This window comes from Nelusetta ayraudi, unplaced genomic scaffold, assembly GCF_046127955.1.
Source record: "Nelusetta ayraudi isolate G7.1 ecotype Tasmania unplaced genomic scaffold, CSIRO-AGI_Nayr_v1 ptg000002l, whole genome shotgun sequence".
Classification (NCBI taxonomy): Eukaryota; Metazoa; Chordata; class Actinopteri; order Tetraodontiformes; family Monacanthidae; genus Nelusetta; species Nelusetta ayraudi.
Window position 1 is genome coordinate 1,567,501 of NW_027466052.1, and position 17,500 is coordinate 1,585,000.

General features: G+C 43.3%; 1 protein-coding gene across 3 annotated transcripts in view; it reads right to left on the reverse strand.

Annotated features, from left to right (window-relative positions):
• Positions 1–4,167: 4,167 nt before the first annotated feature.
• mpped2a (metallophosphoesterase domain containing 2a) overlaps positions 4,168–17,500 on the reverse strand; it is a 45,242-nt gene continuing 31,909 nt past the window's right edge. For all 3 annotated transcript variants that reach the window (XM_076035625.1, XM_076035702.1, XM_076035674.1), the window contains 3 exons: positions 7,757–7,872; positions 6,953–7,066; positions 4,168–6,121 (listed from right to left, as the gene is read on the reverse strand). In XM_076035625.1, coding sequence (XP_075891740.1) covers positions 6,003–6,121; positions 6,953–7,066; positions 7,757–7,872 — 349 coding nt within the window. In that variant the 3' untranslated portion in view covers positions 4,168–6,002. The remainder of the gene's footprint in view (positions 6,122–6,952; positions 7,067–7,756; positions 7,873–17,500) is intronic.

The window sequence follows — 17,500 nt, forward strand, 5'->3', positions numbered from 1 at the left end:
ACACCTGTCCGCACCTCCTCCTCACAACACCTCCTTGCCCTTCTTTTCCTCACAACTCCCCGCACCTCCATATGCCTCCTCATACCACCTCCTCACACGTCCTTACCTCCCTGCACTTCCTCGCACCTCCCCACACCTCCTCGCATCTCCTTACGCTTCTTTGCACCTCCTCCTCAGACCACCTGCTTGCACCTCCTCACACCTACTTATGCCTCCTCGCACCTCCTCACAACTCCTTACATCATCTCCTCACACCACCTCCTTGCACCTCCTTGCACCTACTCACACCTCCTCCCACGTCCTGGCGCCTCCTCCTGGAACTCCAGTAAACATCATGTGGAACCTCGGTCGTCTTCCTTTAACCACCTCCTTCCACCTCCTCCTCCTCCTTCTCCAGTCTATTAATGAACAGGTGGTGCTATAAAGGACTGGAGTTAATCAGCATTAATCAGACATTAATCAAGTATTGACCCTGAGCTTGGCCGCCTGTTTGCGTCTCCTTCAGTATCGACCCACCGCCGACTGTCTGCTGCTGTTGCTGCCGCTGCAGAGACACGTGGAGGAAAGGCGCGCTGATCGATGCTGAATGAAAAAATACTTTTAGGTTGATATTTTCAATTACAGCCAGCTGTAGTTTCCCTTCACTTTTCATTGGCCACCAGATGACGTCATTGCATCCCAACTTTTCAGGAGTCATTGATGGGAAAAAGGAACTAAATAGGAACTGAAATAAGCAATCTGAACTAATACAGTGAATTCATGCCAATCTTTATGATGATATTTAAGTTTATACTTTTAGTTATATTTTCGATATTTGAAGTTCTAGCTGTCAAGAATGGTCAGGGTTTTTTTTTTATTTTTTGTTTTTTTACTTTTGGCTTGACAGTGCTTCTTGAGTTGGGTGGGACACCACATTAATGCAGAGGCCCAATGTGCAAAATTTGGCGTGATTTATGACTTTTATATTGGTAAAAGCTAAATGTACTGCCCATAAATCCATTAATAGAAGTGTCTACTCGCAGTACATATGTGTATATAAGACTATACATAGGACAATCCTTGTTAGCTGCCATTTTATAGGGAAGCCGTCTGACAGTGCCCCAAATACGAAGCGCGCTGTCTGGCGGGCTACCTTTCAATCCCGGGCTTCCTGAAAAAATTTTACACACTGGACCTTTAATTTTTTTTATCTGAGCTACTGCTGCAAATAGCTCCATTTCATTGTTGAGAGTTTCAACTCGTCCTTCTGGCAGCCAGTTTTTTCATAATTAAACTCAACTGAAACAATGGATGGGAAACCAAGACGTGTAATTACAGTAATTTTTCAAACTCACAATACTTCAATTAATGAGCCGCTCGGGGGTGTGGGAGGATTGATGGAGGGGCCGAGAAGGAGAACAGACATGAAAAAAGAATCAGACAGAGGGTCAATTATATGTATATCATCAGACAAATGACCGCAGCAGGGATGTGAAGGAGCACCAATGGTTTCTAAATCAGCTTCATCCACTCCTGGTACTGACACACTTGCCACGGTGATGGAGGTCAGGGGTCAGTGCAGCTCTCCGGGGTCAGAAGGTCAGAAGAACAATAGATTTTTTTCACATCTGATTCGGCAAAAGTCTCCAAGAACAGCAGAAAAAGTGATTAGAAAAAAAAGTGACTAGATTTGTCACAATTTGTTGCTTTTCTGGGGAAAAAATAGTCACTAGAGGGCGCCGAATGAGTTTAACCTTCAACACTAGAAACCAGGGGTGGGCAAACTCTTTGACTGGTGGGCCACAATGGGTTTGAAAATGTGACAGTTACGCTGGAGCAGGAACAGATGGAGTGTTTTGGTGCAAGAATATGTGAATGAACTATTGGCCACAATTTCCAAAACGCTCCTGAAATCCCTCCATGTTCTCAAATGGAGAATTTCCTAATAAAAAAAAAAGTGACAGTTAATCAGTCAGGGTGCTTTAAGTGAGCTCCACCACAGGGGGGCAGCGATGCGGAAAATCTGCAACAGATACACTGACAACTCACAGGGCTCAGGATCACCTACAACACAACCGGCAGGCAATTAGCTGGGTGTAAAGACTGCATGCAGCAGGCTGGCACCAGCATAAGCCCTGCCACACACACACACACATACACGCATACGCATACACACACACACACACACACACACACACACACACACACACACACACACACACACACACACACACACACACACACACACACACGTATCAGCTTGCAGCAGACGGATGATGCTAACGTGACAAACAGCTGCAGGCTGTCTGCAGGAGTGATTCAGGCTAACGGCTAATTAACATCTCCTAACACCTAGAAGTCAAAAAGAGGACAGCCACACTGACCAGGTTCAGCACATGAGGACATGGCAAGCTTCTCTAGTCACCTGAAATCTTCAGTAGGAGGTGGAAAAAAAATTTTTTAGCACGAAATTCAGTTGACAAATTCAGATTTTTCAATCAGAAAATTCTGAATTTTGAATATCTGAGAAATATTTAGGTCATTATCTGCACTGCTCCAGAGTTGAGTTGGCTGGGTACATATACATGTATGTATATGTATTTCAGGACTTGGTCATGTCTTCATTGACATCGGCCCTCCCTATCTTGGAACACAGGGGGATTGAAGGTGTTTCTATTTTGAGCCAGGGACACAGATTGGATGGGCTTGGGAGGACTTCGTAGATTTGAAACTGTTCAAAGTCGGGGAGTTCCAGATTTCGGAGCGGAGAGCGTTCCAGAGAGAGGAGACAGCCACATTGAAAGCTCTGTCCCCGAAAGTTCTGAGCTTAGCTCTGCACATACTGGAGCCTGTCAAGGGTTTTACTTGGAACCCCAGACAGGACTCAATTGCAGTAGTCCAGCTGGGATGTAATAAAAGCGTGGATAAGCGTCTCTGCAACAGAGTCGGACCGTTAGGGACGGAGACAGGAAGTGTTTTTGAGTTGGTGGAAAACAGATGGACTTGATGTGGGACTGGAAGGAGAGGGTGTTGTCAGAGGTTGGTCTGATGGAACAGCCATCAACAGTGATGAGATCTCCAACCTTCTGGGGCAGAGGCTTGGGGGCCACAACCATGAGCATGAAGGCAGTTGACCAGAGACTGTGGGGGGAGCTGGGAGGATGGTGATGTGCTGAGATAAAGCTGGATATCGTCAGCATAGCAGTGGAAGTTGAGACCATGGTGGCGTATAATCTGGCTGAGGGGAAATAGAATGGGACCAAGCATGCAGCCCTGAGGGACGACGTGGTTGACTGGGGGTGGGGGGTGGAGCCATGGAGGGTGACAAACTGGGTTCTGTTAGTGAGGTAAGATTGAAATCATGCCAGTGCAGAGCCGGAAATGCCAAGGAGGTCAGAAAGGTGTTTAAGGAGAATAGTGTGGCAAACCGTGTCGAAGGCAGCAGGGAGGTGAAGGAGGATGAGGATGCTGATTTTACGGGAGTCTGCAGCGATGAGGAGATCATTGGTGATCTTGATCAGAGTGGTCTCAGTGCTGTGGCGTGTTCTGTATGCTGACTAAAGAGGTTCATAGAGCTCACGGTTGGACAGATGTAGATGGAGCTGGGCAGCCACTGCTCTTGTGGTGTTGTCAGTGCATTGCATGGGCCTAGCGGTTGTTCTCCGCTGGGGCCACTGTACATGGCCTTGAGGTGGTTGTTGATAGCCTCCTTCGATCAGGTGAAACAGTCAGACTGCTTCTGGCCAAGGAGCTGCTTGGTCAACTTGAAGAAATTGGCCAGAAAAGCTGCCCTCTTCCTGGCTCTCCCTTTCCGCCTCCTCCTGTGGAACTCTGCTGTTGGCAGGGACAAGAGTGGTTTCCTTAGGATTGCTCTCAGGTCTGCTAGGCCGGCTTGCTCAATTTCCCCTGCTGTATTGTCCTGCCTCTTCAACAGCTGGAGCTCTTCCCTGAGGCGCTGGATCTTCCTTGCTCTGTTGTTCAGAGCATACTGTACGCCGATGGTATGGGCTTGGGTGCCTTAGCTCCAAATCGCCCAGTTGTGATGCTCATTGTGGTCATCGTATTCAGCTGATTATTCACCCCTTTACAAACATTCTCAAAAACATTGTCACTCCTGATTTGGTGCTTCACATTTTTCAACCAGTGAGAAAGATTTCAGAGAAGCATTTCAAGGCAGTGACTCACAAGTACAAATCTTTGCAATTTTATTTGCATATAAAGGCAGCTAAATATATCACAATGAACTGAAAGAAAAAAAAACTAACATTTCCAAGAAAAGGTAAGGGGGGGAAGGTGGAGTGGGGCGGGGTCTGAAAAAGAACCAACCAAAAAACAGAAACAGAAAAACCGAAAAGAGGCTGAGAAGAGAGGAGAGCACGCAGAGAGCATTTACAGCGGCGGCATCCACACAAACTATTGGCAACATTTCTTCTTTTTTTTGTGCTAGCAAGATTGCATTTACACAGAGTGCAAAAAAATTAAAAAAAAAAAAAATCAGAGAGAAAAAAACAACAAAAAAGCAATTTTTGACACAAAAGATCAGATTTACAAGGAACTGAAGGTTTTTTTTCTTTTTTTTTTTAGCCAGGTGTCTTTGTCTGGTCCGCAGGAGAAAAGGGGCGGAGCAACAAGCGGCACCTGTTGGGGGGAAGAGGAGTGGTCTGGTGGGGAGGGCAGTCGACGGCAGGAGGGAAACAAACAAAGGAAAAAAAAAAAAGCAAATGTCGAGTCTGATGGCACAGAAACGTATCGACCAATTGTCTTCCTCCAAAAACACAACTTTTAGTACAGAAGTTTTACAACATGAATATATAATATATACTTACTATATATTTTGTACATACATTTTTTTTCCCAAATTCAATCAGTAATAATAATAACAATAATAATAATAATAATATTAATAATAATAATGATCCATGACACCAAATTATTTAGTTGAATCGAGTGTTTGAGTCTGTAGCTTGAGATGGTCAATAAATAAGGACTGTGTGTGTGTGTGTGTGTGTGTGTGTGTGTGTGTGTGTGAGCGCGCGAGAGAGTGAGTGAATGAGTGAGTGCGTGCGTGCGTGCGTATGTGTGTTTGGTGAGGGGGAGGAGCTCTAGCTGAGAACATTAAAGCAAGTTTAAGGCAGCGTCCATGTCAGCCAATAGGAATTGAGGAAATTAACAGAAAAAAAAACCAAACACAAAAAACAAACGACAGCATCTGCTGCTGTGACTGCTGCTGCGGTTGACGGCCACCCGGAAAAATATGGAAATTCTACAAATTCACAAAGCGTCACTTTATCTTTACAGATGGAAACCAAATGTTTTTATCAAGAGCAAGATTGTTTAACCACACACACACACACACACACGCACGCACGCACGCATGCACGTAGACACACACACACACACACACACACACACACAAATAATAAAAAAAAAGTAAAAGAATACAAAAAAATATCGCCTGGTGGGAAAAGAAACAGGGAAAAGGGGGACGAAAAAAATATTTATGAAATTTAACATTTCCTGTGATTCCAAATCATTTCTTTATTAATTTAAGTTGTGAAAGGAAACAAAAATCCCCAAAAAACTAAAGAATTACATCACTTTAAAAGTGTGTTGCATTATTGGCACAGAGTGAAAAAAACAACTTTTTTTCACACAAAACAAACAGAAGAGAACAACAGAAAAACAACTGGTTTTCTCCTTTTGAACGTCCCGGGCTTGAAGCCCCGCCCACCACAGCTCCCCCTCCACCTCCCCTCAAGTCCACAGCTTGGAGGAGAAGCCCTCCCCCCACCCCGAATTCCCCAATCCCACCACCCCTCCAAAATAAAAACCTTTGCAATGCAAAGAAAACAGTTAGATTTGTTTTTTTGTTGCTTTTTTGCAATTATTTTTTTTAACAGTTATTTTTTTTCTTCAAAACCTCGACGTATTTCTAGAAAAACAAAAACAAAAAAACGACAGAAGTAGTTCATCCTGCTGGCTGGTGAGCCTCCCTCCCTCCCTCCATCCCTCGCCCCTCCCCCTCAGGAGCTGGGTGGGTTGGGCAGGTCGAAGACAATGGGGGGGTTGGTGGGCTGGAAGCTGACAGTGCAGGTGGAGGCGTTGATGAAGGTAGTGTAGCCGTCCGTCATGATGCCGTAACCTGGGGGTAGGGGGGGATGTAAATAACTTGTATATATATTTTATTTCTTATTTCTTTCTGATTCACTTTGCATTCGTTTGAAATATTCTCTTAGCGCTGTATACGCTGTTATATGATGCAATTTTCTCCAATGTGGGATAAATAACAGACATTCTTCTTCTTCTTCACCTTATTTATTTATTTTTTACTCCTCTACAATTCTATATTGATTTAAAAAGTTTGAAAAAAACAAAACAAAACTTTTTTTTCCCCCCACCCTCTCTTGTGAGGTGCGTGGCCCTCACAGGCTTCTGTCCGTACACGGCGTTGCTGCAGCAAGCGCTACGTGGCTAAGCTAGTTAAATTGCTGCAAACAACAGCAGCTCTCATCCGTTGGCACTGCTTTCTGGGAGAAAAGGGCTCGCTTTGTATTCCCCTGCCAGCATCAGCTAGCCTCAGCTAGCCTCAGCTAGCTTCAACTGGCCTCAGCTAGCTTGAGGTTTTATTTTATTACCATTTTATTAGCATAACATTACATACATTGCACAGACTATATTGTGTTTTAATGCTATAGTAATGATACTAATATTCATTAACACACTATGCACTGTATCAATTTTTGAATCAAAAATCGATTTGAATTGAGAATTGTTTTTCAATCAATTTTGAATCAATTTGTGAGTGACCCAAAGATCCACATTCCCGTTTACACCACTTGGTTCTACTGATTTAACATAAGGAAATCTTGAGAGTGGAGCAGTAAAATATATGAATGAATGAATCATCATCATTGTCATTATTAATATCTCCATTCGTCTTATGGTGTCTCTCTCTCTCGCTCTCTCTATCTACCTTCGTGGATTCCTCCGAAGGCGTGCAGTTTGGGTCGGACCCTCTTCTGGACCGTGTTGAGCAGCTCCACACAGCCGACCCGCTGCAGCTCCTTAGGAACCCAGTCACGGAAGCCTAAACACACACACATGTGGAAACATACACACACACTTTCAGAAGATCATTTTTCCCTGTGTTTCCATCACTTGCTATTTATTATTTAGTGAATTTATGACTTGTGTAACTACTAGTGAATGATCACAACCATGCGCATGACTGCCCAGACTAGACCGGCCACCTGGGGGCGCTGTGCTAATGGCATCTTGCTGTTGCAAGTCAATGAATCACATAAAGTCATCTATTGCTTTGTGTGTGTGTGGGTGTTTAAAACCTGTCTCTCACTGCTGATTTGCACTCATGTTAACCAACAAAAGCGATGCAATTAAAAAAAAATACATAAAAAATGAACATTTAGCCAAATATTTGCTCCACTTATGCATAGTCAAAGAGAGAGAAAAAACCCCATAAACTCAAGAGACAAATGACTTTGAAATTCCTTTACATTAATATATTACAATTAAAAGAAAAACAGAAAAAGAAAAAACATTTGCCTTAAAGTTTTTTTTAGGAAAATGTTTTTTTTTTTCTTGGTCCTGAGGCTAAACTGTGAACAAGAAACTAAAACTAACTAAACTAATCTAACTAAACACTGTAGACAAAAAATCAACACACACACACTTTTTAATAACGAGGTACTAGACCTCATTAGGCATGCGGGCCAGGGGGGGCGGGGCTAGCCTGTGATTGGCCACTGACTGGACTCACCCAGCGGAGGTCCGTGGGTCATCAGGATGTCGACGCCTTCGGGCACCAGGTTCCACTTGTCCAGCAGAGACTGACCACGAGGAAGGTTGAAGCCCCAACCGTTGAACCACGGAGTCCTGAAGACACCCCGGGAGTGATGACATCATCATCATCAGCATCAATATCATCAGCAGCAGCATCAATACCATTATCGTCATCATCATCATCATTAGCACCACCATCATCATCATCAGTCATCAGCATCACCATTGTCATCCCAACCATGACCATCATCATCATCATCATCTTCATCATCACCACCCCTATCACAACCATCATCATCAGCATCAATACCATCATCATTATCCCAACCATGACTATCTCATCATCATCATCATCATCAGCGTATATGAACATATATACAGTACATACAAACACATATACAGCACATATATATGTATATACCTATACGTATATGTATGTATACGTATATCTATACATACATACATACAAAAATACATCACACACACACGCAGTATATATGTATACAAATGTGTATGTATGTATATATATATATATACATATACATACATACATACATATATATATATATACATATACATACATACATACATATATATATATACACATACACATACATATATACATACACATACATATATACACACACACACACACACACACACACACACACACACACACACACACACACACACCTGCATCGACAGTCATGGGAGTTTTTTATGCTGTGAGACTAGACAGAGCCCCCCCCCCCCCCGCTTCCCCCGTCGTGCTCGCTCAGTCGTCGCCTGGCCGTCTCGCTGAGCGATGAGGTTAAAAATGAAATGTGAGGTGTGCAGCCGAGGGCCGAGGCCAGCGACTCAGCTGATTAATTACAGCTAATCACACCAGTCCAGGGAATGGCAGTCTGACGGATGGAGGAGGAGGAGGAGGAAGTGGTGGAGGGATTTTCTACCTTCCACACATTAGAGATGTTTGCTAAATGAAAACAACACAGCCAGTGAGTAGTGGAAACACTCTGGTCCACAGCAGCAGCACCTTTCCAACCAGTAGGAAGGTCAGAAGGTCACAGAAACATCACGAAAAAAAACAAACCAAAGTATTCTACTTAACAGTCTGATTTTTGACAGTTAGAAACCTTCAAACCTGCACCTGAAAAAGGAGCAAAGTGGCAAACTGTATTGAAAACACAAAATAAAATGCAAACCCTAAAAAAAAGAAAAAAACAAAACCCTAAAAAAAAGAAAAAGAAACCCCCCCAAAAAAACAAAAAACGTGTTCACTCAGACCAGGCTGCACTTTGTAAAAACGGAAAAGTGTTTTTTAATTTTCCTGCCACCAGCAGGATAACAAAACAAAACAAAAGCAAACAAAAGAGAAGAAGAAATGTGATAGATAAACTTTGATTACATACATTTGTCCTGCTTTTTCTCTTTTCTTGTTCTTTAAAGAGCAGCCGCGCCCACTGCAGGCCACACCCACACACACCTCTCATACCTCTAAGGGCATCATAGGTAAACCTTGGCCGCTTGAAGGAGAAGAGACGGGTTTTATTGTACTGTGCTGCTGCTGCAGTGACTGTGTGTGTGTGTGTGTGACACACTCCCTCCATCTGGAGCACGTCACCGTGGCAACAAAAGGCTGCAGCGTCTCGAAAGGCGGAGCAGCATCCGCAGAAAGAGAAAGAAACGGAAAGGAAGGATAAGAAAGAAAGAAGCGGATGAAAGGTTGGAGACAGGAGGGAAGAGGGGGGAGGGAGGCAGGGAGGCAGGGAGGGAAGACAGGGAGTGAGGAGTATAAGCAGAAAGTCAAGCTGCCAGAGGTCCGTCAGTCTGAGGGACGTCTGGATGGCAAGTATATAATAATAGTGATAATGATAATAATGATAATAAATATAGATAGAAATAAAAAAAAGAAAGAAATATTTATTCAGAAAAAATGTAATATATACTGTATGTGGAGAGAGAAAGATTATATAAATATAAATAAATAAACAATAGAAAAAATGTATCAATATTCAAAATTTCTTCAGTCAAAAATGACTCAAGTCACACGGGATCAGAACTGATCTGTTGGAAGTTAAAGGGGGGCTGTGGCCCCCAGGATCCAAATATGGCAACCCATTCATTTCACTTGAGTCACTAGCTACCTAGCTAGCTACGTAGCTAGTGAGAGTATACGTTGAAAAATTTCTGCCATTTTCAGTTGGCTTGCGGGTCACTTCCGCATCATGTGGCCCCCAGAGAGCATGACGCAGCAGGGTCACTTCCCATCATGCCTCTAGCGTTTATTTTTGCATTGCATCTATGGGGATCAGGCTTTTGGCTGCAGTACCTCAAGCGGCCACTGGAAAACGGTTTTAGCTGAGCAACGAGACAGGAAGTGACCCACTCCTGTGGGTGTAGGATTTATAAAGAGATGGCGATTTATCTTACAATTATTTATAACTACTACTACTATTATTATTATTATTATTATTATTATTATTATTACTACTCCTCCTCTTAGGACTACAAGGAACAATAATCATAATAACAATGAATAATAATAATATTAATAATGATGATAATAATAAACCTGAAAAACAACACACACACACACACACACACACACACACACACACACACACACACACACACACACACACACACACACACACACAGAGGTCGTGCAGAGAGCAGAGATAAAAATCGAAACATGTCTCAGGTAAAGTATGATGCTGCTGCTGCAGCTGAAGGCTGGAGAACAGGTGCATCCTGGGATATCACACACAAACAAGCTGCATCCAAGACAACAGGAGAGGGGTGTGTGTGTGTGTGTGACCCCAGAGTGCAGAGTGGGCCCCGGGGTCGTGGGTGTAAGGAGGGGGAGGGGCTACTTGATCAACCTGTCAGAGCCAATGAGAAGGCCTTGTTAATGGGACTTTCATCAGCCTTGTGGGGGCAGCAGTGGCTCACACTCAGGGCTGTGTGTGTGTGTGTGACCCCCAGGGCCCAGGTAGCCTTATTAAAAGGAGCCAAGTGGGGACTTGTTTTTTTTTTTTTTTTGACAAATGGCCTCTCAACAACCACCAAGGCCACCTTAGTAAACTTTGGGGTGAAGGTGTGTGTGTGTGTGTGTGTGTGTGTGTGTGTGTGTGTGTGTGTGTGTGTGTGTGTGTGTGTGTGTGTGTCTAATAGCCTGTGTCCAGTGACTGATGGAGTGAGGAATGGATTAATCTCCCAGCAGTCAGCCAATTACAGCAGTGTTAGCACGTTAGCAGACTTAGCATACCCGACTTGGCGGCAAAAGCCTTTGCGTTTTCTACTTCAGTAAATGCACGGATACTTGTGTAAGAAAATACCCTTGTAAAAGTACTGATTCAACCCCTTTACCCAAGTAAAAGAAAGCATAGTTTCTAAAATATACTTGTAATTGTACTTTCATTAAGAAAACAATATATGTGTTGATAATTTTGTGAAATGAAAAATTTTAAACAGCTTTAGTACTCTTAATACTACTGCATATGTGAGCACTCATATTATTGGATGTTGACACTTTTAATAACAATAATCAATATTAATTTATTTTTCTGTACTGAAAACGTACTGAACAGTGACACCAAAGCCGAGGTCCTCTAAAACAATCACTCTAAAATATCATCCACTTTAATAATCAACTACACAACAGCAGAGTTCAAAAAGCTCCACTTCAAGCAACAACTAGAATACATAATAAGTGAATATTAACTTTTAAAACACAAAAGTAACCAGCATGTTTTTGTCAGCAGTAGAAAGTACAGATATTTGTGCACAAATGCAGGAAGTCAAAGTAAAAAGTTGTCAGAAAAAGAAATACACAGGTAAAGTACAGATAGCTGAAAAATCTACTGAGGTACAGTAACAAAGTATCTGTACTTGTCTACTTGCCACCTCTTGATATCCTGGCTGGCGGACACTGCGATGGACTTTGTCTTTATCGGACGCATTTAAAGCACAAAGACGATTCATTCGTTTCTGATCCGATCAGGATGGGAGTGTCTCCGTGTTTTAGTACCAGTAGTTTTGTGCTGCTGCTGGACTCCAACCTGCAGATGTAGCAGGTGGAGTGGAGCTTGTTTGGTCTACACCTGAGCACCTGGCTACACAGAGACAGGAAGTGGGGGTGGTAGTGGTGGTGGTGGTGGGGTCAGCAGACAGACAACAAGGGACTAATTCAGGGTTCCATTACCTCCTTCCAGCCCTGATCCCCCCCCGACCCCCAACCCCACTGCACTTGATCCTTGGGAACAATGGGGGAGGTGCGAGGTGGGGGAGGGGTGGGAAGATGGGTGGGGGTAAGAAGAAAAAAAAGGCAGAGGGGAGGGGAGGGATAATATCTCTGGGAAATGGGTGAGTGTTCCCGACCTGACAGACGAGGTTTCATCTGGACTCCAAGGTCTCTCTCTCTCTCTCTCTAACACACACACACACACACCTGTCCACACCTGGCTGCTGTGTGTGTGTGTGTGTGTGTGTGTAGAGCTGCCAGGACTCCCAGTTAATCAGGAAAATTAGAAAAAGAGGAGAGCGGAGGTAAAATAAATAATTAAAAAAAAAAAAAAATCTTTTTGACAATTTCAAAGTTCTTCATTTACTACACTACGCCGAGAGCAAAGCAAAGAAAAAAAGGAAGAAATACAAGAATGAAAAAAACAAACAAAAAACAATGAGTGCTAGAACGAACACAAGTGTTTTTAATTGAGAGCTTCAGGGTTCCAACGCTGAAGGTGGGTTTCCTCTTCGGAACACGAGTATTTTTACTGTGTGAAAAAGGACTCAGTATCACGTAAATCGCGACAAGTTTCACGTTTTTACTACATAATTTTCACGTACGTAATTTCATAATGACGAATCGGACATGAACGAAAGGAGGAAAGCAGCAATAAGCTTCCAAAATCCTCCTCAGGGTACACATGCGAATATTAACGTCATTGATGTCATCGTGCAAAACATGTTCAGGATCTCACCGTGTCTTGAACTCTTTCTTATGTATGCTCATCGTTCAGTTTACTTTCGGTTTGTTATCATGAAATAACGGGAAAATTATTGTGAAAAAAGGTGAAAATTATCACTTGAAAATGTGAAACTTTGACGTTGAGAGTTCAACGTGAAAACAGGAAAACTTTCACGCAAAAATGCAAAACTGTTCAAGTAATTACACTCTCACACAATATAATGTGATAGTTTCATTTCATAACTTGAAAATTATGATGCAAACCGTAAAAATAGCTCCTAATCACACGAGACCGAGCCCCATTTTTCCCCATTATGGCAGCAACAGCTGCTGTAATCCTGAGGCCCCGTCCACAAGGGAACGTTTTTTTTTCTTTCCCGGGGTCGAAAAAAGTCGCGTCCACACAGTGGGTGAAAACAATGTAATGCGTATACCACACCGAAACGTGGCGCTGTTAACAGACGCTGACACAGCCAACGGACCCAGAATATAAAAATAAGCTTGTTCCCGCTACACGCCAAACACGAAAAAGAAACAATGGCGAGTGGAGGGAAAAAAAACAGAGTCTCTTGTGTGGACCGACGACGAGGTGGAATTCGTACTACGCCAACAAACCTTGAAGCGCCTGCAATACCGAGACAACTCCGCTCGCCGCCACCGCTGTTGTTGTTGTTTGTGTCGCTGCCGCCGCCTTGCATGCCTTGTTTTTTTCCGGTCACGTGACAGTGACGGTGCGATGACGACATCGTTTTTACAAGGAAAAGCCGTTTTCACTGTCCAGACGGCAACGATGTGACAAAACGGCGTTGTCGGATTTTCCCACTCTGGGACCCGTTGTCAAAAAATACCGTTTCGGGGGACCGAAATTAAATACTTTACTGTTTCCACCAAAAGACGTTCCCATTTGGACAGGACCTGAGAGTCGCTTCCAATTAGCTTTCACTGGTCTTTTTTTCCTCCTCTTCTTTAAATAATTCTCCTCCAACACAACCAACTGACCCCCTCACCCCCATTCCATTTCTTTTCCCTTTACCAATTTATCCAACGCTTTCCCCCCCCTCATCATCACTCACGTCCGGTTAACAAGTGTCATCCATCACTGCCTCAACTCAAGTTTTTTTTTTCTTTCCCAGGCTGCCTTTCAGGATCAAACAGATTTTTTTTCCCCTTCTTTCTCACGGACTCCTGTCAAAACCAGCAGTCTTGTCCTAACAGGAATAAGATTTCCCCTGGAGGTCAAAGGTCGGGGAAGAGGAGGGGGAGAGGGTTGTGTCAATGGCAACAGGAAGGGCCGCGACGAGGCCCTTCATTGTGTCGACCTTTACAAGCGGCTGGACGCTGCTGGAGGGCGGCAATGAACGACAACAGGAAGGAAGAAAGAAAAGGCTCACAAAGTGGGATTGTTGGTCTCAAGGGTTTGTGGCACAAAGGAGCACAAACAGAAACGCGCGCACAAACAAAGTGGAACAGGCAGTGTATACACAAAAGGAACTACAGCCATATATGTGTGTGTGTGTTTTTTACTTTGACTTCTGCAGTAAATCCACATGGCACTATATATTTATTATATATTCCATGAAGTTATTCATGCGCTGTGGAACGACTGTGAAGCAACACAAAGAACTTGTACTTGTTTTATTCTGCTGGCACCACCAGCCTCCATCTGCCCCTTACAATTTGAGATCAGCAAAATTTTTAATTGCGATTAATCGCTTTCAATTTCATTTGCACGTTAAAAATGTTGTAATTCTTTTCATGTATCAAGACACTTTTTGTGTCCATATGAATGTAAAGCAATTCTTACCAGAGTTTCTTAACTGGGAGCCAAGTGAACACAAAGAGAGAATAAAATAAAAACAAAAGGTGAGAGTTTTTCAAATTTTTGCTATTATTATTACTTCCTTAAAAAGGGTGCATCTAGGACAGGGGTGGGAAAACTTTCTTACCCACGGTATTTAGCTCTTTATTGAAATGACTCTGAAAACACAAAAAATGGGTGAAATACAGCCATTTTATGACTCACTATTAATATAAATTCTTCAAGTTCAGTGGACCGGATTAAAAAGCTTAACGGGCCACATATGGCCCCCGGGCCGTAGTTTTCTTGATCTAGACCCATATATCGATGTACTTTTATCCACAGGTGTGAGTGATGAGGGCTGCTCCTTGATGTTTCGCGTGAATTGCACAAAACGTTGCGTAAACAACCTTAGCAGGATGCAGCATCCAAACATAGCCCCACCTACAGTTTGGGAACCCGAACTACGGGTGAACGGAAGGGACAAAATAGGCTGAATTGCATTAAAATGCAATTTTAAAAAATGAGCGTCATGACTCATAGTTAATGTCGTCATAAATGCGCTAATGCTGACAGCCCCGATAAAAAAAGGCCAGCATTATTATTATTTTACGATCTTGCCGACACCCTGGAGTCTTGTCTTCCTGGCAGAGGTCAAAGGTCAGAGGTCAGCGGGAAGGAAGGGAAGAGACTCAGACTTCTGCTGACTGAGCTACTGCCGTAATTGAGTGATTGATGGATTGATTGATTTTCTCACTGCGGATGCGCCTCACACACACACACACACACACACACACACACACACACACACACACACACACACACACACACACACACACACACACACACACTTTTCACTTTTAATCTGCATGGTGTCAGGTAACCTCTCCGAAGGCATCAATAAAGTTTTATCTGATCAAGAGGATCGAAAACAAAAAACAAAACTAATGCTTGTTGCCTTTTGTAAAATTAATGAGAAGTTAAAAATAAAGAAGTTAATACTCGTAAAAGGAACCAGCAACCTAAAAATCAATCAATCCTTTATCAAGATTGGCTACAGGGTGAAAACCAGGGATGTGAATCTTTGGGTGTCTCACAATTAGATTCTGATTATTGGGGTCATAGTTCATTTTAAAGTTGATACTCGATTGACGTGACTCCAGAATTAAAAAAATTCATACAGGGGGAAAGTGTGGTCATAAGTAGGCAAATTATGGCATCAAAAACAGAAAACAGTTAGATCAAAGGTTCTCCATTCACTCAAGCTCAGGCTGTGCAATAAATAACGTCAATAAAATTGAGACAAATGAAAACCTGAGGTGAGTTAAACTTTCTCTGCCAGGTCACAAAAACAAAACGGTACACAAATAACACAAATTAGAGGTTTTTTTTGTTTGTTTTTTTAAGTACCTCTCAATTCAAAGTGCCAGGACAAGAATAAATTCAAGATCCAGACTCATGAAGGATAAGAAGTAAGACATGATGCTGCACAAAGCAACAACACGCTTTTGATGCTCCTGAATCATTCATGTTTTCCCTCCTCTGTTAAAAGCTGCTCGTGGCCATCAAGTAAAAAAACCCACAGCACTTCAGTGTTTCCTGTCTGCAGACCCTGTTGTCACTCCCGCTTGCATGACTTATTCATCCAAATCCTTCAGGTTGGTCGCTCTATTTTTAGGAGGAGGAGGAGGAGGAAAAAAAGATGTCTTAAAATAAATAAATCAAAAAGAAAGAAAAGCTGCAGCTAAAGATGCTGAAGGCCGAAGCATCAGGGGACAAGCGGGTTCCTTCGCTCTTCAAATATTCATTTATCCTCTCACAGGGCACCAAGGGACAGGACAGAAGGCCCCTGAGGTCCTGCTCGGGATCAGGATCAGGATCTGGATCTGGATCTTTTACTTTGCCCACAAACACAGCGGTGCGCAAACCCCAGAAAAGACAAAGACAAGATCGTGGTTCTTATCCTCTACGATTTTGGAATCTCAGGAATCAGAATCCAGTCAAATCGTGAGTCACACAAAGATTCACATCTGCAGTTCCACAACAATTAAGCGGTTCTGCACATCTTCTTCTCCCAGCAAAATATTTCGAACCAGCTATCAAACAAACGCGCATGGATCACAGCTGGCAACAAATGGGTCACATGTCAATAGATGGCGCACTGGCCGGCCGCTGATGTTGCACACACACACACAGATTTAATTTTTAAAGCAGCATGCAGCACCCATTCATTAGCGCCCGCTCGCCCGTCCTGTTGCTAAGCTGGTCATTATCAAGAAGGTGGTGAACCTGCTCATCCATTAGCTGCACTACCATTCATATCCTCCTCTTAGGTATGCCATTAAGCAGCCACGTGCCATCAATGTGTGTGTGTGCGTGTACGTGCGTGTACGTGCGTGTGTGTGTTTAAAGGGGAAACTGACTCACAGTGTGTTTACACAGCAGCATCTGCAACAAGCTGGTATTAATAATAGAGCCACTTAGCATTCAGCGTCGGTCCGCGGCCTCGGCCACTGACTGTTTGTTCCACGGGTCATTAAATTTATGCCGCAGCGCTAATGTTCATTACAGCGGCGGCCAGGAGCGGGCGGGGGGCGGGGGAGCACGGGAGGGTCTGCGGCGCTCGCTCGCCTTTAATCCCGCCCCCAAAACACCGCCACTGACTTCTTTTCATCCAGCGTTCCATCCTGTGCCTTGCATCTATCTCAAAAACAATCCTTTCTTCCCCCCCACCTCCGCTTTAATTAAAAGAATGTCACCGGCAGTTCCGCCCCCCCCTCGCAAGAAAATATGAAAAATAAAGTGAGGAAGGAAAATAGCATCCTTTTAAAAAACGGGGCTAGAGGTGTGCATATTTTTTTTTTTATGTTTTATGTACAAAAATCGAATCTGTAAGACTGTTTTCCATAACCAACGATTGCCCGATCCGATCTGATTCAGTATCGGTATTG